Source organism: Schistocerca cancellata, chromosome 6, assembly GCF_023864275.1.
Source record: "Schistocerca cancellata isolate TAMUIC-IGC-003103 chromosome 6, iqSchCanc2.1, whole genome shotgun sequence".
In the NCBI taxonomy this organism is placed as follows: domain Eukaryota; kingdom Metazoa; phylum Arthropoda; class Insecta; order Orthoptera; family Acrididae; genus Schistocerca; species Schistocerca cancellata.
The window spans coordinates 683,790,874-683,814,992 of record NC_064631.1 but is presented as its reverse complement, the minus strand read 5'-3'; the positions used below and the strand labels follow the sequence as shown (position 1 = coordinate 683,814,992).

Here is a 24,119-nt window from a genome sequence, read left to right as displayed (position 1 = left end):
GAATTACATGTCTTTCATGTTTGAGTTTAGTATTAATACTATCACATTTACTTGAAAGAATAATAGAAATAAAGGGACATATCCGAGGAAGTTGGAATTCCATTTTATCAGAAAGGTCAATATTTAAATGACGTACGTCTTACGACCATTTACAGACAATGCATATGTCCTCATTCTAGTGCTCTCATTCTATTTAGCCTGTAATCCTAAACTAAGCTATCACAGTGAATCATGTATAGGCTGTGATATGGCGTATAAGACCAGACAACAGATTCTTTTGCATAACAATAACAAGACTTTTATGTAAAGAAGGAAACATTTATAAGGATATTTCCGCAGAATTTACAATTCTTATTGTTTGTATTGCTGGTGTTAACTGAGGAAGGTTTCTGAGAAGGCGGTTCACGTAATGAGCTTTGAAAGTAATATGGAGAAAGAGGATTAGAGGAAACACATTAAAAACAAAGAGAATGATTTTCCAACACATAAGATAATTATTTGCTAGCAAATACAAAATTATTTGTTTACAGTGATACGTGTATGGAAACATGTGAAACTCCAATTAAATGAATAGTTGTGTTATTACCAGTTTTTAAAGCAACATAAGCAAAATGACTTGTGCAGTAAAGAATAGGTGAAATGATGATAAACTAGATTAAGTATTGGAGAGAAACTAATTCCAGTAGCTTGACAAAGCACAGACCATCATCGGAATTACATAAAATACATGCAGAGCCACTGAAAGTCTCTCTCTTAGGCTACAAAGAATTATGAGGTGTACAACAAAACCATTTGGTCGGCATCTCAAACATACCATACACAATATAGCAAGCTGAGCAGGAAGATGAACCTTATTGAAAATACAAGAGAGACCGCAAGCGGATTTCTTCTGTACTTGCATTTCTGTTACAGGTGTTAAAATGGCAAACACTTTCCCACTGCAAAACAGAAAAAATTCAGCCTAAAAAGTAACACAATTTGTAATGGCATACTACATTATGGCAGCAAGCTGCACCAAAACAAATGACAATCACAGATAAATTTGTTTAAAAAAATTATTGTGAATTTGATTTCTTGGCTAATTTATTTTCACATAAAGACACATTAATTTGTTTTTTGTTGGACACATTTATGCAAATGGAGCCACAACATTTATTTATAATGTCTAACAAACACTTAAATACATTTGTGTGTACCAAGTACAGAACACTCACCTATTAATAGGGCAATAAACCAGAAAAATATCACTCATACAGCCAATCAGAATTACATGTTCTTGATTCCACGTCCCAAGAAATTGTTGTCACACATTACTTTTCAGGCAGAAGCATATTATTCTTAATCAGCTATAAAATATATGGATGGAAAACGCCATCCCCATTTGAACTGAAATCAAGCAAGGGAAACAGCAGCAGCCAACAACATCATATAGGGATATGGGGAACTTTAAGAATTTTAGTCTTCACATTGAGAGAACCATTACAAGCACTAGATAAAAAGAGCTGCATGTTCATTTACTTATTTCAAAAGTTTTTAGGCCTATGCAATGAAAAGTCACATAGTGTGTAAAATATTTTTATGCTAACAAAATAATTCTTATTCAAATGGACTGTGTGTTTTGCAGGCATCACATTTATTTTGTAGCTACACATTCACAACAGCAAAAAGTAGTTATTGTTATATGGACAATAAGCACAGATACCACAAAATTCCACATTTATTTAACTTAATTATTCTTACACGTTACGTTTAAGATCTTGCACGTCAGCAAAACATGAACGATATGCACAGTAGACACAAAGTAATTTTTTTACGGTACAGGTGAAGCAGTAACTGTAAATTGGGTTCACAATACAACTTCAACATCACATTTTATTCACTACATAGGGGGCTACAACATTTTGAATGTAGTATAGCACACTTATTTACAATTCTACAGGATAATAAAAAATAATGATTAAGACTCGGAAACAAAAATACACATTCTCACACAAAGTGACAGTTTGAAATGTGGAACTTTTAATTATAATGGTAAAAAAAGTAATGCACCATGCTTCTATAAAATGAAAACCAACAGAGGAATGGAAAGAGATTAAGTATATTTCTTACTTTCACTTTCTACAAGTAGAATTGTGGTCATGACAATTTTATAGTTAACAGTGTCTCAGACAAACATCAAGTTTTGCACATAATACGCCTCCATATCAAATGCACAATGAGAGAACACTTCATTATGAATGGTTGCTCAGTAATCAAGCAAGATAACTGTAAGTGTCCTTCTGGCTCTCCGTTCTTTCCAAGTATTCCTTCTCAATCAGTATGTCAATACACTTCTTAATAATATGAACTCTTGGCTTAAATCTTGATGACAGCTGGTTGAGAACTTCTGCCACAAGTTGCTGATGCTTCAGGACTTTCCTCATTTTCATTATTCGGACTATTGCTGCTTGTATTAATAATTTACGGTCTTCTTCTATGTGTTTGTGTGTCGTCTCTTGTTCTACTTTCAATTCAGTCTTCATAGGTATGTTGATATTAACTCGCAGTTTCTTGTTTTTATACCCCGAAAACAAGGAGATAACAGAGCTTGGCTGCAATTCACTTTCATCATCATCCGATTGTAACAGCTTTGCTTTCAAGAGTATCTGAACAACTTGGATCAGAAAATCAAGCTTAATTTGAGTAGATTCATGAAGCTGCTGCAATACCCATACTTCACTTACATTAAACTGCAGTAAAACTGCCATCTGAAAAGTTGAGGCTTGAAGTGTGTATCTGTTTCGGAAACAGTTTGTAACGAGCTCTCCTTTTGACATGTTGTACAACCAGCTCAGTTTTCTCCCACTGTGCTGACTGCTGTAGAATGTTGCAAAGCGATGAACACTACGTTCCAATTCTGATGGCAAAGAAAATGTGAATGACTGCTGGAATGGCCAGGAACCAGACGAAAGAACTTGAATACTGAAATCTATGTCCAGGGGTTCGTATGAATTAGCCAAATGCTTTCTGAAGGTCTCATTCAAGTCTTTTGATACACCAATGTCCTGAAACATTCTCTGTAATTTTGAAGTGTACTCAAATCCACATGCTTGCTTTAGTTTAGATATCATCGATGCTTCAGCATCGTCACTAGCAGACATATGCTGTACAAGACGTTTTGCCAGCATTTTACTATAAAATTTTTGGAAAACATCTTTATCTTCTATATACTTGAATACTACCATGACTTGATTCAAAGTATCTTCAAGCTCTGCCTCTTCGGGATTTTTACTGCTCTTTTTTAGCAACAAATCACAATACTTAGCAAGTAGTTCAGGAGACTTTGATGAACTGTTTGCCTGACGAGTGACAGCATTGCTGTTAATGAATCTCCCACATGCCTTGTCAAGGGCAGCAACAAATCCAGAATCATTATTAAAAGCTGTCAAAACCAGGGCATTGTACTTCTTATGTACTTCCAGTATAGTGTTGACATAAACTTTAGGATCACTGTTAGCCATTTCACCACATTTATCAATAGCGGCAAGGCCTTGGTTTACAATATAAATTTCAAGCAAGTTACGTAATTCACCAAGACCATCTGAAATCCGTGCCACCAATTGATACATTCTTCCAAGATCTTCGTTTTTGTCAGCATCAAGCAGATTCTGAAATTCTGCATGGAATATTTCTAAATGTTTCTGAATCAGTACTCTTTCACAAGTCTTGGCTAATCTCTCCAATGTTGTTTCATGAAGGTACACTTGTACCCTTCTTTGTTCTTCTAGAAGACGCTGCTCTGCCTTTTTCATGTACTCTGTAACTGGATTCTGGCGCAAAAATTCGGTACTTTCGTGGGTATAAAATCTTTCTGTATCTTCCAAAAATACATCTTCGAAAGAATTCATGTAGACTGACAAATTTCGCCCCTTAGCATTTGGATCTTCTTCATTGAGGCCCAATTCAACATAGCAGTTTATAACGCCACTCACAAGTCTTGTGTTAATTGTCTCACCACTGCGTTCCCTTTCTATAAATTTCAAAACTGCATTTGTCACTTGCTTATTCAGCTGCTTAAATAAATTATCTCTCCAGGTTACTAATGCCAGTTGATACACTTCATACACACCCTTACGACCTTCTTCGTATTCTCGTCGAACCCAGTGCCTATTCAGATATGAACAAACTCCATTTAGCACCTTTGAACTGAATTGATAGTCTTCCCACTGTTTCGTGTAAAACTGGAGTACATCTTCATCCATGAGATCTATACCATCCATTTTCATCTTTTTGAGTAAATTGACAAGATAATTTCTTAGAAATTCTCTGAGTCTTTTATACAGCTCCAGACCCACAAGCTGTGCACCACCACTTGATACTTGTCCTTTCTTTGGCTTGTTTGTTGGGCGACTAACTTGCTGATGGACGCTTGTACAGTAATCGTACACATGGGTGTATAATTCCATGTATCGAGGTTTTGGCATACCTTGGCGATTATAAACTTGTTCGATGCCATCCTTCAGATCATCCCAGATTTGGTCGAGGTCAATCTGCTTCAGGCCTGAAGGGTTGCCATGGCTTTTATGAGCTGACATCTTACACACAGGATAAGCGAAGAGTTACTCGAGTTATTACAGGGAATAGATTAAATTCTACGATTCGCATTCATTCTGGTAACCCGCTGTTGCTCAGTCATTGCACATTATGAAATGTGGATCAGGAAGTTTGTAAACTTGCGTCGGGTCCAAGATGTAATCACCACATAACGTCCAGCTCTTTAACCGTATAAAACTTCGTAACAACTCACTAGTACATTTATTCTGTTCCAAATGCAAAAGCAATTTTCTTAGCAGTTGCTTCTTCCTTGGAGGAGCGAACTACACACGTTTGTACTAAACAAAAAAATCTATTCTTCTTGCATCGTACTGTTAACCTCAACCACCACCATCACTGTGTGCAAGTAACCAAAGATGATAACAGCTGTGCACTAGTCCAAAGAACTTCAACCATCACCCATCTGTCGTAAGCCGAGTGTGTAACTTGTGTTTTTGTGTCAGGTGTTTGGGGTTGATTGGGTATCTTCAGTGATAAAAAAAGATAAAAGACTGGAACATGTCTTCTGTATGACACCAGTTTTTGGTTTTCATAATCTTCATTCTGTAATCCAAAAATGACGGATGATCACGCGCTAGTATTTAGTGATGATGAAGATGATTCCGACAATGGATATAACCACCCCGAAATGCAAGGTGTCCTTAGCAAATGGACCAACTACATTCATGGATGGCAAAGCAGATTTATCGTTTTGAAGGATGGCACGCTCTCATACTACAAATCAGAACAAGATACAGGCTTCGGATGCCGAGGGGCTATTAGCATTTACAAGGCGACAGTTAAGGTTAGCTTTGTGAATTGTTGCACGAAGTACTTTTCAATCTGTTTCGTTCTGTCATTCACTGTTGTTGTATTCGAAACATTTCTTTTGTCGATACAACTGCGGACAGCACCGAAAATTAGGATAATTTTGTGTACACATGAATTAAAATCCAGCGTAAAAACAGGGTGCAAGATTTTCACAACGTTTCTGGTGGTAAATGTTTTGCAAGGCTTAGTTTAATCACTCACTACCAAGGAGGTAGGTAACATACTGACAGATCATTACCGATGAACTGCGAGAAAGTGACTAATTTGTGAGGTGGTGGTTCATCAAATCGATGTCGTTTCCTTCCAAAAAATAATATGCTACACGTTGTGGAAAAGATAAATGTATCTGAACTTGTTTCTAAATAGGACTCGGACATTCTTGTTCTTATGTTTAGTATTATAATATCTGCTCATCTGTGTGATTTTCTTCTGTTATTAATGTTCTCATATAGTTACGAGAAATCTTGGAGTGGTGAAGTCACATTGTTGCCTGTTATTGCTAGTTGTTTTAATATTTGTTTTGAAGCTTTCATGTTGAGTGTATTACAAAACAGCAAAATCCTTTTTCAGCCGCATGAATTTGATGAATGCAGATTTGATGTTTCCGTTAATGACTGTGTGTGGTATCTCAGAGCTGACAACCCTGAAGAAAAACAACAATGGGTTGAAGTTCTGGAAGCGCACAAGGTAAGGCAGAACTTGCTTAGTATATAAAAATGGTACTTTGATAATCATTAAAATCTCTTTGTTTGAGTGCCCCATATTGTAATGTACGGTATGTTGCTTATGATACAAGTTCTCAATGGTTGTATATCTGAACTTTTTCTGTTCCACGTAACTAGTTGGTTAGAAAGAGTGTGCTGTTGAAAATAATTACAGGAATTGGCAAATTATATGCTAGCTTATCACAGAAGCAAACGTTTGTTCGATATGGTCCAGTGAGTCTCCACATATTTACAGTCAGTGATAATGTGGTTTGAACTGTGTACTGTAAATAAAATGACACAGCACAGTTGATTGGTCCATTACCCTAGTTTTTCATGTCCACAGCCTATATATCACCATTTCACCTCTGACAGGTAACACTGTTCTTGTTGCTCAGAATTAAACTACATAATTTCTTATTAGTGGGAAAAGCATTACTTATTCTCTGAATTTTCTACTACAAACCAGTTGCAAACAATGATTTTGCTCTGTTGCACTACAGAAAGATATTTGGTGCAAAGAACTACATTTTTAAATGAGAGAAGTTTGATGACAGTTCAGATGTTTTTAATCATAACATGGTAACATTGAGCTTGTGCAGTTATTAGACTCGTATTTCTCTCTTCCAGTCAGTGATATTAAACACAGCATCAAGGGGCATGAGCTCCAAGCAAATGCTAAAAATTTGTTAGTGAGAGAGATCTGTTTCTGGGTTGAAACTTTTAGGCTAGCTCAGCCATAAGGCACTCACACTTTGATGACAGTTGGAAGAATTGTATTATTGGAAATTACGGTAGGTGTTCAGTTTAGAGTTATATTCCAGCACTATTTCACATAGTAAATACCATGCTTACAGTTGCCATTTCAGTGTTGTCTCTTGAAAGCCTCTAATGAGTAGTACTGTTAAAGGTAACCCATATCGAAGACAAAAGATGAAACTTAGAACATAGGATGTGGTGTTTGCAGAGTATTTATTTAACAATGTGTTCTTATTTAGCTGTTCCTTTTGTTAATTAAGTCACTGTTCACAAAGAAACAGAATTCATGAATTTCACATAGCCCACATGTGAAGTATCCAATATTGGTTTATGATGCTGAGTGGTGTTCACTTTCAGTGAAAACAAACACAATTTCTAACAGTTTTCAAGATTAGAAATGATTATGCACCTACAGAGTACTGAGATTCATTTTCTTAACTGCAAATTAGTGGCAATATCTTGGAGTGTTGATAGCCCACTCTTGCTTAGTTATTTTTAATTCTTATGAAGATGCGTCACAACAAACTGTATTATTAGGAGGACTGTTAGGTCAAGAGCAGACAAATCGTTTGTTGATTTTGATCTGTAGTGACAATCTTCATTTCAGTCAGAATCACCCATTTTTCTTTTAATAACAATAAATACCATTCGCCCATTTTGATGTATTTTGTCGGTATGATGCCTTGGAATAAATTTTAGTCCCAGAATACCTTTTTATCTAATTTTTAGCTAACTGCACGTGAATTTCACATAGCCCACATGTGAATTATTCAGTAGGCCCTACTGATTTATAATGCTGAGTGGTGACCATATCAATGGGCCATATCTACTGCCAAACAGATTAACAGGATTGATCTACCTCATATTTATTAGAGACCTTCTCCTACATCAGTGCAGAGCCTACATCTGCAGTGCCGAGCCTCACACACAAGCCAATGCGTGTCGTCATCTTTGAACTATTTCAGTTGCTCCATGGTCTCGAGCAAAAAGATTCTCTGCTGACATTACAAGTATGCCATACACTATACTCTTCATACTACCTCACAGGAAATAGTTGAAAGGTATCATATACGTATTATATGCACTTTTTGCCAGATATGTATACAGTAGCAACACCTGATGACTATGTCACAGATATGCTTCTTGTGTCGCAACTACATTCCAGTTTGCTGTGAACAGCAACACTGTTCTCACAATGATTCTGAGATGGGTGTGCATTCCACATTACATCAATGAACCCAACATGAGTAGTATGTTACATTGTCTTCATTGCAAGTGAGCTTTGAACTGCGTACATCCTACATCAATGCAGAGCTTACATCGGCATTGCTGAGCCTCACACACGAGCCAATACGTGTCGTTGTCTTTGAACTGTTTCAGTTGCTCCATGGACTTGAGCAATAAGATTCTCCACTTACAGGTGTGCCATACAGTACTCTCTTCATACTGCCCCACAGAACATAGTTGAGAGGTATCAAATTTGGCAATTGTATTGTTTGTGGACCTGATCCGCCCCTAATAATTCATTAGTTGGGATATGTGAAGTTGAGGTGAGTCTGCACATTGACATCAAAGTGTGATGGAGCTCCATCATGTTGCAACCATGTGCACATCAGAACATTCATTGGCAATACATGCAACAGAGTAGGACAAAGTCTCTAATAAATGTGAGGTAGATCGATCCTGCGAATCCGTTTGCCAGTAGATATGGCCCATTGATATGGTCACAATTATCCAAGTCCATGTGTTAATTGTTGATATTCGTCCACCCAAACATGCATGTTATGCAAGTTTAATATGCCATTTGTAGTCGGTGTGAATTCATCCATGACTAACACCAAGCCCAGGAATTGTGGCTGGAATATGCAGTGCTGCAAATACCACTTCACAAACCGTACCAATCATGAGCAGTCCTCTTCCTGTAATGCCTGGACCTTCTGCAGATGTTGTGGATGGAACTGGTGTTGATGGAGCTGGTGTTGATGGAGCTGGTGTTCATGGATAACACACAACTCACTACACAGCACTTTTATCTGTGTGCCATGTTTATGACAACTGGAAAGTGGTGGTGGCTGGGTCCTTTTTGAACATTTTCAGCACAACCTCCTCCAACTGTAGTGTTTAGAGTTCGAGCTGAATGGGGCAAGTACCAGGCACAAAGTGCTACTACTTCATTGGACAATGGACACACTGGAAATATCCACGTGCAACTTTCTGACTTCTCCGAGGTGTGTCTCGCTGGCTGTGAATGTGGAATGGTGTGTGGTACATCTTCTTGGAAAACATTCCATCTACAATCTTGCAGTGCCTCTCCCATTGCAACCCACTGTGCGATATGCAAGCACGATGACTGTAATTTCGGGTCGACAGAAGCGTCCGATCCCACGCGTCGGCTTTGACCCTTGACATAAGGGTGTTGTGTGTGACGTCATGAGGCGCGGAGTTTGGTTTGAGTGTGGCTGTCTCCAGTTCTGTTTTATCTTATTTTATTTACTTTTCTGATCTGTTCGTTCTATCTCGTGAGATTTTTTTTTTTTTAATTTAAAAACACTTATTACTTATTTTAATTGTCTGTTTCCTCCAATTTCTGTTTTAGTTTATTATATTTATCTTTCTGATCTGTTCGTTCAATACCGTGAGTTTTTTTTTTTTTTTTTTTTTTTTTTTTTTTTTTTTTTTTAAGACAAAAAACACTAATCGGCTACTGAAGCATCTTTATCTTCTATGGGTTGCAGGGGTTACGACCCCTGGGGAGGTGGGTGGGTATTCATGCATGGCTGTCTTCACTTACACGTTGTAGCTACACAAGGCGTCTAAATTTATTTATATTTAGTTTTCCACCCACCCAAAACACCCCATTTCCCGCGCTTGTCCCGTTAGTGTCATTAGGCTTCTTGTGGAAAGTGTGTGTTTTTGTTTTTGTTTCCGCCATATTTGTGACGTCATAGGTCAAAGCAGACGGGCGGGATCGGACGCTTCCGTATTTCCGTAATTTCTGCAGCTATGTACTGGTAAGTGTTGCACTGCTGTCAACAATGTTACTGCGCTGACAAACCACAAAATATCCACAATAGGATGCACACAAGGCAGATCTGAATGCGTTTATTATACATCAGGATGATAGTCTGATGACAATGTATTCATGATCATTGACTAGATTTAAAGAAATAAATTCTGTACTTCCTGGATCGGTACCTTTATGTGTTGCTACCTCACAGCTTGTAATCAAAATTCACAGTCATTTACAAGAGTGATAAGAGGTCAACAACCGGAAAAGACACATGTACCCATGCTCGTATTATTTGGATTCAGAATGTCCCTTGCACGTAATCTCTCCTGCTATGTCAACTGGCAGCAGTGGTAGCACACATCATGGAGAAATAGTATTTCAAATAATACATACATTTCTTGTCTGCATTTTATTCTCATGTATGCTTTGAAATTGGTTGTTGATGCACGATTCTTTTTTTACCTCCTTTTTACATTAAACTGGTTACTTCATTTTTGTGATATAGCATTCTGTAGATAACTATTTTATTTATTCATTTGTTTTTTTACGTTATCTAAACTCGAGTAACTTGTTGTATCCACAGAAAACTAAAACACATTATTTGCAGAAGAATGGAAAAACTTGGTAAAACCAACCACAGGGAAGTTCAATTTGGGTTCCAGAGAAGTATAGGAACATGTGAGGCAGAGCTGTGTGGTTCTACAACTTATTTTGGAATTTAGATTGAAGAAACGAAAACCAGTGTCTCTAGCATTTGTAGATATAGAGAAAGTTTTTGACTGTGTTGAGTGGAACACTTTTCACATTTCTGAAGGTGGTGGTTCTTACGGTCTTCAATCCAAAGATTGGTTTGATGCAACTCTCCATGCTACTCTATCCTGTGCAAGATTCTTTATCTCTGAGTAACTAATGCAACCTACATCCTTCTGAATCTGCTTAGTGTATTTGTCCCTTGGTCTCCCCGTACAATTTTTACCGTCCACGCTTCCCTCCAATACTAAATTGGTGATCCCTCGATCCCTTCTTCTATTCAAGTTGTGCCACAAACTCCTTTGCTCCCCAACTCTATTTAGTACTTCCTCATTAGTTACATGATCTACCCATCTAATCTTCAGTATTCTTCTGTAGCACCACATTTCGAAAGCTTCTATTCTCTTCTTGTCTAAACTATTTATCGTCCATGATTCACTTCCATACATGGCTACACTCCATACAAATACTTTCAGAAACGACTTCCTAACACTTAAATCTATACCCAGTGTTGATAAATTTCTCTTCTCCAGAAACGCTTTCCTTGCCATTGCCAGTCTACATTTTATGTCCTCTCTACTTCGACCATCATCAGTTATTTTGCTCCCCAAATAGCAAAACTCCTTTACTACACCGAGCGGGGTGGCGCAGTGGTTAGACACTGGACTCGCATTCGGGAGAACGACGGTTCAATCCCGCGTCCGGCCGTCCTGATTTAGGTTTTCCGTGATTTCCCTAAATCACTCCAGGCAAATGCCGGGATGGTTCCTCTGAAAGGGCACGGCCAACTTCCTTCCCAATCCTTCCCTAATCCGATGAGACCGATGACCACGCTGTCTGGTCTCCTTCCCCAAACCAACCAACCATCCTTTACTACTTTAAGTGTCTCATATCCTAATCTAATTCCCTCAGCATCACCCGACTTAATTCGACTACATTCCATTATCCTCATTTTGCTTTTGTTGTTGATCATCTTATACCCTCCTTTCAAGACACTATCCATTCCATTCAACTGCTCTTCCAAGTCCTTTGCTGTCTCTGACAGAATTACAATGTCATTGGCAAACCTCAAAGTTTTTATTTCTTCTCCATGGCTTTTAATACCTACTCCGAATTTTTCTTTTGTTTCCTTTACTGCTTGCTCAATATACAGATTGAATAACGTCGGGGAGAGGCTACAACCCTGTCTCACTCCCTTCCCCACCACTGCTTCCCTTTCATGTCCCTCGACTCTTATAACTGCCATCTGGTTTCTGTACAAATTGTAAATAGCCTTTCGCTCCCTGTATTTTACCCCTGCCACCTTCAGGATTTGAAAGAGAGTATTCCAGTCAACATTGTCAAAAGCTTTCTTTAAGTCTACAAATGCTAGAAACGTAGGTTTGCCTTTCCTTAATCTAGTTTCTAAGATAAGTCATAGGGTCAGTATTGCCTCACGTGTCCCAACATTTCTACAGAATCCAAACTGATCTTCCCCAAGGTCGGCTTCTACCAGTTTTTCCATTCGTCTGTAAAGAATTTAGTATTTTCCAGCTGTGACTTATTAAACTGATAGTTCAGTAATTTTCACATCTGTCAACACCTGCTTTCTTTGGGATTGGAATTATTATATTCTTCTTGAAGTCTGAGGGTATTTCGCCTGTCTCGTACATCTTGCTCACCAGATGGTAGTGTTTTGTCAGGACTGGCTCTCCCAAGGCTGTCAGTAGTCCTAATGGAATGTTGTCTACTCCCGGGGCCTTGTTTCGGCTTAGGTCTTTCAGTGCTCTGCCATACTCTTCACACAGTATCGTATCTCCCATTCCATCTTCATCTACATCCATCTTCCATTTCCATAATATTGTCCTCAAGTACATCGCCCTTGTATAGACCCTCTATATACTCCTTCCACATTTCTGCTTACCCTTCTTTGCTTAGAACTGGGTTTCCATCTGAGCTCTTGATATTCATGCAAGTGGTTTTCTTTTCTCCAAAGGTCTCTTTCATTTTCCTGTAGGTAGTATCTATCTTACCCCTAGTGAGATATGCCTCTACATCCTTACATTTGTCCTCTAGCCATGCCTGCTTAGCCATTTTGCACTTCCTATTGATCAGATTTTTGAGACGTTTGTATTCCTTTTTGCCTGCTTCATTTACTGCATTTTTATATTTTCTCCTTTCATCAATTAAATTCAGTATTTCTTCTGTTACCCAAGGGTTTCTACTAGCCCTCGTCTTTTTACCTACTTGATCCTCTGCTACCTTCACTATTTCATCCCTCAAAGCTACCCATTCTCCTTCTACAGTATTTCCTTCCCCCATTCCTGTCAATTGTTCCCTTATGCTCTCCCTGAAACTATGTACAACCTCTGGTTCTTTCAGTTTATCCAGGTCCCATCTCCTTAATCCCCACCTTTTTGCAGTTTCTTCAGTTTTAATCTACAGTTCATAACCAATAGATTGTGGTCAGAGTCCACATCTGTCCCTGGAAATGTCTTACAATTTAAAACCTGGTTCCTAAATCTCTGTCTTCCCATTATATAACCTATCTGAAACCTTCTAGTATCACCAGGGTTCTTCCATGTATACAGCCTTCTTTCATTATTCTGAAACCAAGTGTTAGCTGTGATTAATTTATGTTCTGTGCAAAATTCTACCAGGCGGCTTTCTCTTTCATTTCTTAGCCCCAATCTATATTCTCCTACTAAGTTTCCTTCTCTTCCTTTTCCAACTGTTGAATTTCAGTCACCCATGACTACTAAATTTTCGTGTCCCTTCACTATATGAATAATTTCTTTTATCTCGTCATACATTTCATCAATTTCTTCATCATCTGTAGAGCTAGTTGGCATATAAACTTGTACTACTGTAGTAGGCGAGGGCTTCGTGTTTATCTTGGCCACACTAATGTGTTCACTATGCTGTTAGTAGTAGCTTACCCGTACTCCTATTTTTTTTTATTCATTGTTAAACCTACTCCTGCATTACCCCAATTTGATTTTGTATTTATAACCCTGTATTCACCTGACCAGAAGTCTTGTTCCTCCTGCCACCGAACTTCACTAATTCCCACTATATCTAATTTTAACGTATCCATTTCTCTTTTTAAATTTTCTAACCTACCTGCCCGATTAAGGGATCTGACATTTGACGCTCCGATCCGTAGAACGCCAGTTTTCTTTCTCCTGATAACTACATCCTCTTGAGTAGTCCCCGCCCGGAGATCCGAATGGGGGACTATTTTACCTCCGGAATATTTTACCCAGGAGGATGCCATCATCATTTAACCATTCAGTAAAGCTGCATGCCCTCGGGAAAGTATAGATTTAAATTAGAAAGCGAGCAGTTAGAATAACATCTGACGTTCACCCACAATCATCATGTACGTAACTCTTCCAGAAGTTTTTACTGTATTTTAACTGCTCCATCACGATACATATATTCATTAATGCAATTTGTCATACATGATCCATCACAATTTGAGAAAAATAGTGATATAAATGCCTATGACACTAGAGGGAAAAAATGACCTTCACTTCCCATTTTAGAAGCTGTTGGTGGTTCAGGAAGGAGATCAATTGTAGCAAACAAAAACTATTGAGCACTTGCCCAGTAACATAAAATGTCTGGAAGGAAGCAATGCAAGTTTTAAATCTAACATAAAATCGTTTCTCCTCAACAACTCTTAATATTCTGTGGGTGAATTTCTGTTAAAAAAGTGGTAGCCTGTCAAAAATAAAGTTTTGTGTGTAGGATTGAAAATATGTTCATTATTGTTGACACTAATGCTGCAAACTGATTAGTTTCACATCATTTCGATCAAAATACTTGTAGAACAACTACTAGAACAACTAACTAATATGTCTGTGGACTGAAGACCACAATAGTAGTTTGAAGTCTGAGAATGGTTGATTGAAAATGCTGGCCGGCAGTTTCTTACTGTGTTCCCATAGTTTCATTTGTCAAGGAAATACAGCATTTCCTGCACAGCCTTTTATGGGAATGCAAACACCTACAATCTGTCCTGAATTAATTGCACACCCAAGCTATGACCGAAGATACAGTTGACTAGCCTGCAGCAGAATGTGCTTGGCTTTAATGGTTGCTTTCCAGCATATGCCGTCTGGATCCCCTCCCTTCCATTGTTTCTACACAATACTGGCTTGTGCACTATAAATGTTATAATTGTCCTTAAAACACACTTTTAGATCCATCAAATCTTCCTTTCTCAATATCTGGCAGCTGACATCTGCATCCAGCCTTGTTTTCCTCTTCTTCCGCCTCCTCCCTCAGCTTCTTTTCAACATAAAAACTCAATAATTTTAGAACATTTTGTTTCATTTGCTGAATTACTGGTGTTCATTATTTCCAGTGTTGTTCTCAATACTTCTACAGCACTGGATTGCATCTATTGTAGTTTGTGTAAGTTCAGTGACAGCCTGTTTGCAGAGAATCAGTTATTAATATGCAAGAAAGTATTGTTAGTGTTTTCAGGTGTTGAAGTGTCTTCATAAGCCCTTACTATAATACTCGCATCATCAGCAAGAAGAATTATTTCTGCCTCTGGGATATTTGATGACAGGTTATTTACATATAACAAGAGCTATCTTGACATTGAATATGTGCTACACATTTTATAATTATTCCATATTATGAGGATGCTGTTTTATTGTATATGCTTTCTTGATTTCACTTATATAGAAGGCTCTGACTGAAGACCAGTAGCAGTAAACAAAGAATGTAGTGTCTTTATGGCAGAATTAGTGACAAATCTACTCTCTATTTCTGCACTCAGTCACGTGAGACTTTTCTAATCTGCAGTGACTCCTTCAGTAGGCTACAGTCAATAGCCTACTGTAATTCCCAGCACCCATCGGTCATGCAAATAAAAGACCTCCTCTTATGGACCTTAAGGACAACAGTAAGACAATTGTATTCCTCTGGTCCCCACCAGTCATATTGGGATCCTGGGGAATGGCTATACGATCAACTTGCCAAGCATGTTGTTAGGAAGGGTTTATGGAAATAAAAGTACCAGAATTTGACACGAGGAAAGCATTCTTGATGCCAGCTCTTTACATTGTGGAGCATAGAATGAAATGTTACTGTCTGTAAGAGAGCCTGCAACTGTGTGCCTGCATTCTCTTTGACCACTTTGACATGAATCTAATCCTCTGCTGCCTCCAGATTGATCTCAACAATCTGACACCCTGATATAATCCTATGACAATCTGACCTGCTTCGTTGTAGTTGTGACACCCTCTTGATAGTTGCCCAAATCCTGTTGGAGTGAAACCACCATTGCTGCTGCACGACGACCTTTGCAATTGGCTTCCCTGAAATCTTAGCTGGTGATGTCAAGGTGGAGAATCAGGCTTTTCATTTTATCTGTAAGAGTAGACTGTATATTTCTATTTGAAATCTTCATTGTTATGGTCCTCTGACTGCCATCTGGGGAGGATGGTTTCCTACTGCCACATTTTTGCTTCCAAGACACTTCCAGCTGCCTCCAGATGAAGGTCTAGTTATACACCCAATATCACAACTCATTCAGATTGATTGTTGACCTTGTACAGTAGCCAGGTGAGCTTGGTTGGGTGGGAGTGTGTCTTCTGCCACATGAAATCTGCTGTGTGCTCTGAATTGCTCCCTGTTGTTGGCTGTGTTATCTTTTATCTCCCTGATCCATTAATAAAACAATGAAAATAATCAATTATTGATAATATAATGTAAATGGGCAGATAAGTAATCTACTCACCAAGCTGTGGCAGGGGAACATACACACAAAAAGATTTAACTTTTACAAGCTTTTGGAGCCAATGGCTCCTTCTTCTGGTAGAAGAGTTGAAGGGGAGGAATATGGGTAAAGGAGAAGGACTGGTTCAGTTTAGGGAAAGGGGTACAGTTCAGGGAAGTCATCCAGAACCCCGTGTCAGAGAAGACTTACCAGACGCGATGAGAGAGAAAGACTGGTATCCTTCTCATCCTGTCTGGTAAGACTCCCATGACCCGGGATTCTGGGTGACTTTCCTGAACTGTACCCCTTTCCCTAAACCGATCCACTCTTTTTCCTTCACCCCTCTTCCTCCCCCTTCAACTCTTCTACCAGAAGGAGGAGCCATTGGCTCCAAAAGCTTGTAAAAGTCAAATCTTTACTATTAATCCATTTACATTATACGATCCTTTAATAATTTATTCTTAACTCTCTTGCAACTCTCTCTGTGCCAGGTTTATTTTTTGCTCTTTTGTTTATGGCTTAAAACTGCATGCCTTTTTTCCCTACGTTTTGAGGTACTCAGTATGGAGGGACCAGTGTTGACAGTAGTTTGGTACATTAAAACCATAGAATCCATCCATCCTTCCATATTTTACAGGCCTTACAGCTGACATTGTGCTTAATGTAATGAACATACCTCTAAAAATATGTGTGGGTCAGGCAGGTACGGAATACTACTTTTAGTGATAAGAATAAGTTTCTCAGTGTGGTGTCACTCACTCGGGAACCATGGAAGTTGTACATAACCTCTCGATACCCAGGGAGTTTATTTGCACAAGTTTTCCAACTGACCTCTTCTTATCCTCTATTTACAGTGACAATTTCATGTTTGTCATATGTCCTGTTTAACAAACTTTTTTGACACTCCTGAAATACTGATTTTCCACTTATGTATGTTTCATTCCTTCTCTAGTAGGTAATGGTTTAGACAGCTATTTTCACATGTGGAGGTATATGAGAAAATGTTATCAGGATTTGCAAGTTGTTTTCAGTCCTGACACTCATGACTGGAAATAATTTGCTATGGATTGTGATGACAGCACGCAAACCATGTGGCTTTTATCTTTCTCTTTTTTCCCACAAGACATGCTAAAAGTTCTTTTTGAAAAAGTGTGTCTTACTTTTCTGGTATTTGCTCTGTCCATTACCTTACATGCGTACACAGTTAATGTATCAAAAGTGAACAAAAATTCTTTTATGTAAAATGAAGTAAAGGCAACATGCCACAGCCTACTGTGTGGCACATAGAAATAGGCAAGAGAGAACAATATTTACACTAGCTTTTGCAGTGTTGCTCTTTCTCTGGTAAAAGGACACACACACACACACACACACACACACACACACACACACACACACACACACACACACACACACACACACACGAAAAGGTGACTCTTGATCATCTGTTATTGAGAACAGTTGTTTGGGCAGATGAGGCTGGAAGGGGGTAGGAAAGGAGGACACATGAGGCAAGGAGTGGGTAGTGGTGAGGGTTAGGTCTTTCAACAGATGACAAACAACACAAAAGGAGTTCAGAGGGTAAAGGATGTAAAGAGATAGAAGAACGAGAGAATAGAATAAATGAGGGGAGGCAAGGAGAGGAAGGTGGAGGACGAGCAAACAGAGAGCAAAGCTCAAACCATTCTTCACATCATCTACTCCTTTCGTAAAATCCTTCTACTCAACGACCAAAACTTCCCAAATGCTACTACTGCAATAGAAACCCTTGCCCGTCAACAGTTGGAATGCCATTCTTGCAACAGCTGAGGAAACTGTTGTAGCTACTCCTGAGCTGTGCCCACATGGGATTACTTATAGCCAAGAAAAGCCTACCACTCGGGTCCAAACACTTCCTCCTTCCCTCCCCCTCCACCCGCCCCCCTGTCGTCCACCCCTTGTAGCTCCCCCGACCGTGCCTTGCTGACTTATTCCACCTTCCACATCCCCAAAAATGTCCTCCATGTAACTGTTCCTCTGATTTGAAACCCATCATCTCATTCTTCATCATCCTAGTCAGCCAGATCCTGCCCCATAATTATTTCACTTTCAAAAATCAAGTCTGTAAACAAGTCGGAGGTACTGCCATCCTATGCTAACTTATTTATGGGCCATCTGGAGGAATACTTCTTACCCAGTCAACTACTCAACCCCATGCCTAGTTCAGATTTATTGTTGACATTTTTGTGATCCGGATTCATGCTCTTTTCTCCCTAACAGTGACTCCCGAATCCACTTTATCTAGTCTTTTTCAGCTCAGTGAGCCACCTTCCTAGGTCTTGATCTCCACCTCTCAGATAATTTTGTTCATATCAGGTGCGCCATCCACTGACATCATCTCCACTTTGACAGCTGAAACCAACCCATGTCAAAAAGCCCCTTTGTTACAGCCTCACCACCAGAGGACACTGCATCTGCAGTGGAAAGAAGGATTTATCAAAATATATTGATGACAAGAGCCAAGACAGTATAATATCCAGATCATCTATAAACTGATCTTTCTTGTCATCTCCTCCTCTGACAACAGTAAACTGTTAATCAGCCACTGACCAGCACTCCTCTGATCAGCCAGTATCATCCTGTTCTTCAAAAGCTCAACCACATCCTTCACCAGGACTTTGAATACATCTTATCGTGTCTTACGTAGAGTAATCCTAACCAATTATTACCCACATGACCCAAAGTAGTGGTCTGCCATACACACAGCGAACAGGCTATCTTTGTCCATCCCTACTCCAATCCCATTCCCAGTCCTGCACCCCCATGGGTCATTCCCTTGTGGTTGACCCAGTTACAAGATATGTCCCATACACCCCTCCACCACCTCCTACTGCAATCCGGTCACAGGCATTTCAGATCCTATAGCAATCAGGGCCACATACGAGAGTAGCCACATTATATTGGGTTTCTCAGGAGGAATGATCAATATCAGGGATATGACGGGAATGATCATTAGAAGCAAAAACCTCTATCTGGACATCTGCCACATCCTGAATGGTTTCCAATATAGAACAGTTAATGTACATTTGTTCTTGCACTAGTGGATTGCATTTATGTGTCTTATCCACACTTTTTACACTCACTCGCTAAAATGCCACACATCTACACTAATGAAGAATATGCAGGTACAGTGTATATTTATGGCTTCTGCTGCTGTTGAAGAGTACATCATGAATGGAAACACACACAACACTAGTGTAATATTCTCTGCAATATTCAGCTGTTGCACCATCATCCAGTAAAAAGATAAATATGTGGTGCAGTGAAATTTTGCTGGATCAAAAATTTTAAACTAGTGCACCTACAGAGTAGTTATATTTCCAGAGATGAAATATGTTAAGGTTAGATTTTGGGATAAAACAAGTGATTATATCAGTATAAATGTCAGTGTAAATGCAATGTAAGACTATTTAACTAACATAAAATATGAGACACCTTAACTAATGAACTACATAAATACATTACAGCAGTTCATAGAAGAAAATAAATTGAGCAATAAACTTTGGTGGCACGTTCCAAAGGTGTGGCTTAACAAAATAATCTTGTCTTTAATATGTCCTAAATTACAAACAGATTAGATAGACCAGTGACATTAAACAGTTAATTAAAGCAGTTGTGTTAAAAAGGACTGCGTATAACCACAACAGGAAATAATATAGTAGCTAAAATAAAGGAAAGTGGGGCATGCGAGTAAGAGGGGTAATTTCCAATATGGCCTGGATGGGATTATGAGTAGTATCTGCAGTCAGAAGTGGCAAATAGGGGAACTGCATCTGGTAATTCAGTACTGAGCCTGAGCTGATGGTCATATATTTCTTAATTTCGATACTTCATTTTTCACCTTATAATTATGGCCTTCTTTAATAGGTGATCTGCAAAAAAGTTATCCTTTTGTAAGTTTCCAGTTAAACTGGTGTTCCTTCAGGCGGGTGCTTATTGCCCTGCCAGAGTGACCTATATAGAATTTTTCACAATTACAAGTAATTTTACACATACCATACTTTTCCAAAGCTGGAGTGCTGTCTTTACCATTGGTCAAAAAGTGTCCAACAGTACTGTGCACATAAAATGATGTTTTCATGTTCCTGAGTTTAAGCTTTCTGGCTACATCCTGTGAAACTTTTCCTAGATATGGAATTGTGCACTATTTATTGGTTCTTGAGGTGATGGGTTGAGAACAGGGCAAAGAAGGGAGTACACCAGTTGTTTCTGCTTTTTGTGTATTGTGGGAGTCCACCAAGGTAGGAGGGTAGAAGCTGTTTGTTGCTATTTCTTTGATTGCTTTTAATTCCATTTGGAAACTGTCTTCACTCGTGGGTATGGATGTTAGGAGATTTTTGGTTCACTGAAAGGTAGGATGTTTATGGGTCTCTGGGTGTTAAGAATTGGTGGGTATTAAATATCTGTGGTGGTAGGTTTCCTGTAAATCTTGAAAGTGTGGATATTGTTACTGATGTCCATAGTTACCGTAGATCTAAATAATTTTTGCAGTTATCCCCAACTCTATTCTGAATTTTATACTGTTATGTTTAAAATTTAATTGCTTGAGTAATTTTTGAAGTTGTAGATTTCAGGCAGGACTGGACTGAGGGAGGAATTCCATAGCTAGACCATCCAACTATTTGCATATCTTGCCATTAAAATAGAAATAATTTGGTGTTACGCAAGTTTGTGTAGTTAACCTTAAGTCCTGGAGATAGTAAAAATCATCATTAGGTGATGACACCTGCACTGAATACCTTGTAGCCCACGAACTGGAAATATCTAATCTCATTTCTAGTGCTTCACCAGCTAAAGAACAAGTATTAAACAATATCAGGAAGAACATGATTGACAATAATTTTGTAGCTCTCGTATCAAAGGAAATGCTGTTGACTTAATGACTATGTTAACACAGTGAAAGATATTCTAAACTCCACCAGCTTCCAACAGATACAGAAGGACCCCACGCAATCCTATAGTGATAAAATTAAAAGTGTTATTAAACTCTATAAAAGCATAATATTTGACTCTGATGCCTACTTTCCCACCAACATGAATCCTTCACCTCCTAGATTTTATGGCCTCCATAAACTCCATAAAGAAAATATGTCCTGTGGTATCTTCATTCTCAGCTCCATGTTACAAATTAGCCAGAGAATTAAATGAGCTGATCAATGCCACAACCAAATTTAAACCTAGTCAATGTATTCTTAATTCATTTGACATTGTGAACAAGTTAAGACGTGCCGAGCTATTTTCATTTGATGTTAGCAATTTATTCACATATATATCTCTTCAGGAGTGCCTAAACATTCTCACAGACTTACTAGATAAATCAGCCCCAGGAGTTAACCGAGTTGTCAACAGATAACATGAGGCCAGTTACACAAACTTGCCTAACATAAAATTATTTCTGTTTTCAGTAGCAGGATGTACAAACAGCTGGTTGGTCTAGCTTTGGGATCCCCCACAGTCCAGTCCTTGCTGAAATCTTCATGAACAATTTTGAAAAACAGTTTTTGGAAATTAATCCACTCTCTTCCAAGGTTGACACTGGTTTAAGTGTGTTGATAATGTGTTGTGCTTATGGAGAGGTACTACCACACAACTTCAAAAAATCTCCAAGTAATTAAATTCCAAAGACAACAGTATAAAATTCACAATGGAGTGTGGGGGTAACTGCATAAATTATTTAGTTCTAATCAAAGACATCAGTAACTAAAACTTTCGAGATTTATACGAAATCTACCACCACAGGTATTGTAATACCTGCCTATTCTCAATACTCAGTAACCCATAAACATGCTGCCATTCATTCACGCTACATCGCCAAATATCCATCCCCATGAGTTAAGACAGTTTCCAAATGATTCTAAATGTAGTAATAATAATAATAATAATAATAATAATAATAATAATAATAATAAAGCATCAAACAATGGCTGTTCTACCTTGGTGGGCTCCATAATGCACGAAAAGCAGAAACAATGGGTGTACTCTCTTCTTCTACCCTGTTCTCGACCCACCACCTCAAGAACACAATAAATGGTGCACAATTCCATATTTAGGAAAAGTCACACTGGATGTAACCAGAAATCTTAAATCTAGGAATGTAAAAACATAATTTTATGTGCACAACACTGTTGGACATTTTTTGCCCAATGGTAAAGACAGCACTCCAGCTTTGGAAATGAGTGGGGTACTGTCAAACGGGGTGATTTTGGACACCGGGGCGAATCGGACACAATGGCTTATTTGCTCTATGCTACTGCATAGAAACAAAGAGTTACTTATTTTAATGTCCGTGCGCCAGTTATTTTAAGCACAAGATTGCGTTTATCACTTTCCACAACTTTTATTTTGCATCAATTGTTTCCCTACGTGAATAATTGACAAACAGTCTCAGTGTTAAAAATCCATGCATTATCGTAAAGTGGAAACGTTCTATTGTTGCGCCGAGCAGGAAGTATTGTAACCGTAATTGTCGACGTGCTCAGTAGCTAACAGCATTGAGACAATTTCTGTACAAGTTGTTCGAGTTTCTCATGCAAGGTTATAAAAAAATGACGGTTTTTGTAAAACTGTGTACTGTGTGGGGTGATTTTGGACAATGCCAAGAACGTGTAAGAGCAGGAGAGGTGCTACAGTACGGTGTAATTTTGACCCGGAACTTTTAGATGAAGCTGTTCGTGGTATTCAGATAGGTAAATTATCGTACAGAAAAGCATATGATTTGTATGGTATACCTAAATCAACCCTACAAAATAAAATGCAGGAAGCACATCTGAAAAAAATGGCAGGACAGCAAGTGATAAATAAAGAAGAAGAAATGTTGAAGCAAGGTATCTTGAGGGCTGCACATTGGGGATTTCCCTTCACTAAATTGGATATTTGATATTTAGTTAAAGGCTACCTTGATAAATCTAGCCAAAAAAAAAGAAGAAATTTCGTAATATCTTGCAGGAGAAGAATGGGTGCATTTATTCCTCAAACGACAGTGAGAAGATCTTTCCATTCGCTTAAGCGAAAATATTAAATGAGCTCTTGCAGAAGTGAACAAAATTAAAAAGTGTTATTAAACTCTATAAAAGCATAATATTTGACTCTGATGCCTACTGTTTATTTAAATTCTTGCAAAATAAAAACTTATCTGTAATATAAAATTCATTATATCATTCCATATCACTTATTCGTAACAAAGGGCTCCCTTAAAATGTCACCAAAATCAAATATGAAGCATGTAGAATTAAAAAAAAAAAGGCAGTAACTGTCTGAATTCGCCCTTTATATACTGTAACTTCGGACAGAGATTTAAAAAACACACGTGTCTGAAATCACCCCAATCCATGGGGTGACTTCGGACACTTTATTTAACTGCATCAGATAAATATACCTACACATACACTTTCTGGTTCTGGGATATTTTATTTGTTACACATATACCCTACCACTTCCATAACAATCAATTTAATCTAACAATATATACGAAAGTTACAATCAAAATAACGACAAAACCGTCCGAAATCACCCCGTTTGACGGTATATAAAATTACTTGAAATTGTTGAAAATTCTATATAGGTAACTCTGGCATGGCAACATGCAACCACTTGAAGGAACACCACAGAAGTCGGAAACTTAGAAAAGAAGACATTCCTTTTGCTGACCACCTGCCAAAGGAGATCATAGTTATTCTTACAAGGGAACCTCCCCATCGCACCCCCCTTAGATTTAGTTATAATTTGTCACAGTGGATAG

General features: G+C 38.4%; 2 protein-coding genes across 2 annotated transcripts in view; one reads left to right on the top strand and one right to left on the bottom strand.

Annotated features, from left to right (window-relative positions):
- Positions 1-471: 471 nt before the first annotated feature.
- On the bottom strand, positions 472-4,927 carry LOC126191232 (cullin-1). The gene has a single exon (XM_049932037.1). It carries the CDS (start codon positions 4,572-4,574, stop codon positions 2,253-2,255), a length of 2,322 nt encoding a protein of 773 aa, XP_049787994.1. The 5' UTR covers positions 4,575-4,927; the 3' UTR covers positions 472-2,252.
- A 77-nt stretch (positions 4,928-5,004) lies between these two features.
- Positions 5,005-24,119, top strand: part of LOC126191233 (ceramide transfer protein) — a 179,385-nt gene continuing 160,270 nt past the window's right edge. The window contains exons 1-2 of the mRNA XM_049932038.1: positions 5,005-5,377; positions 5,974-6,090. Of these exons, the coding sequence (XP_049787995.1) occupies positions 5,150-5,377; positions 5,974-6,090 (345 nt within the window). The 5' untranslated portion in view covers positions 5,005-5,149. The remainder of the gene's footprint in view (positions 5,378-5,973; positions 6,091-24,119) is intronic.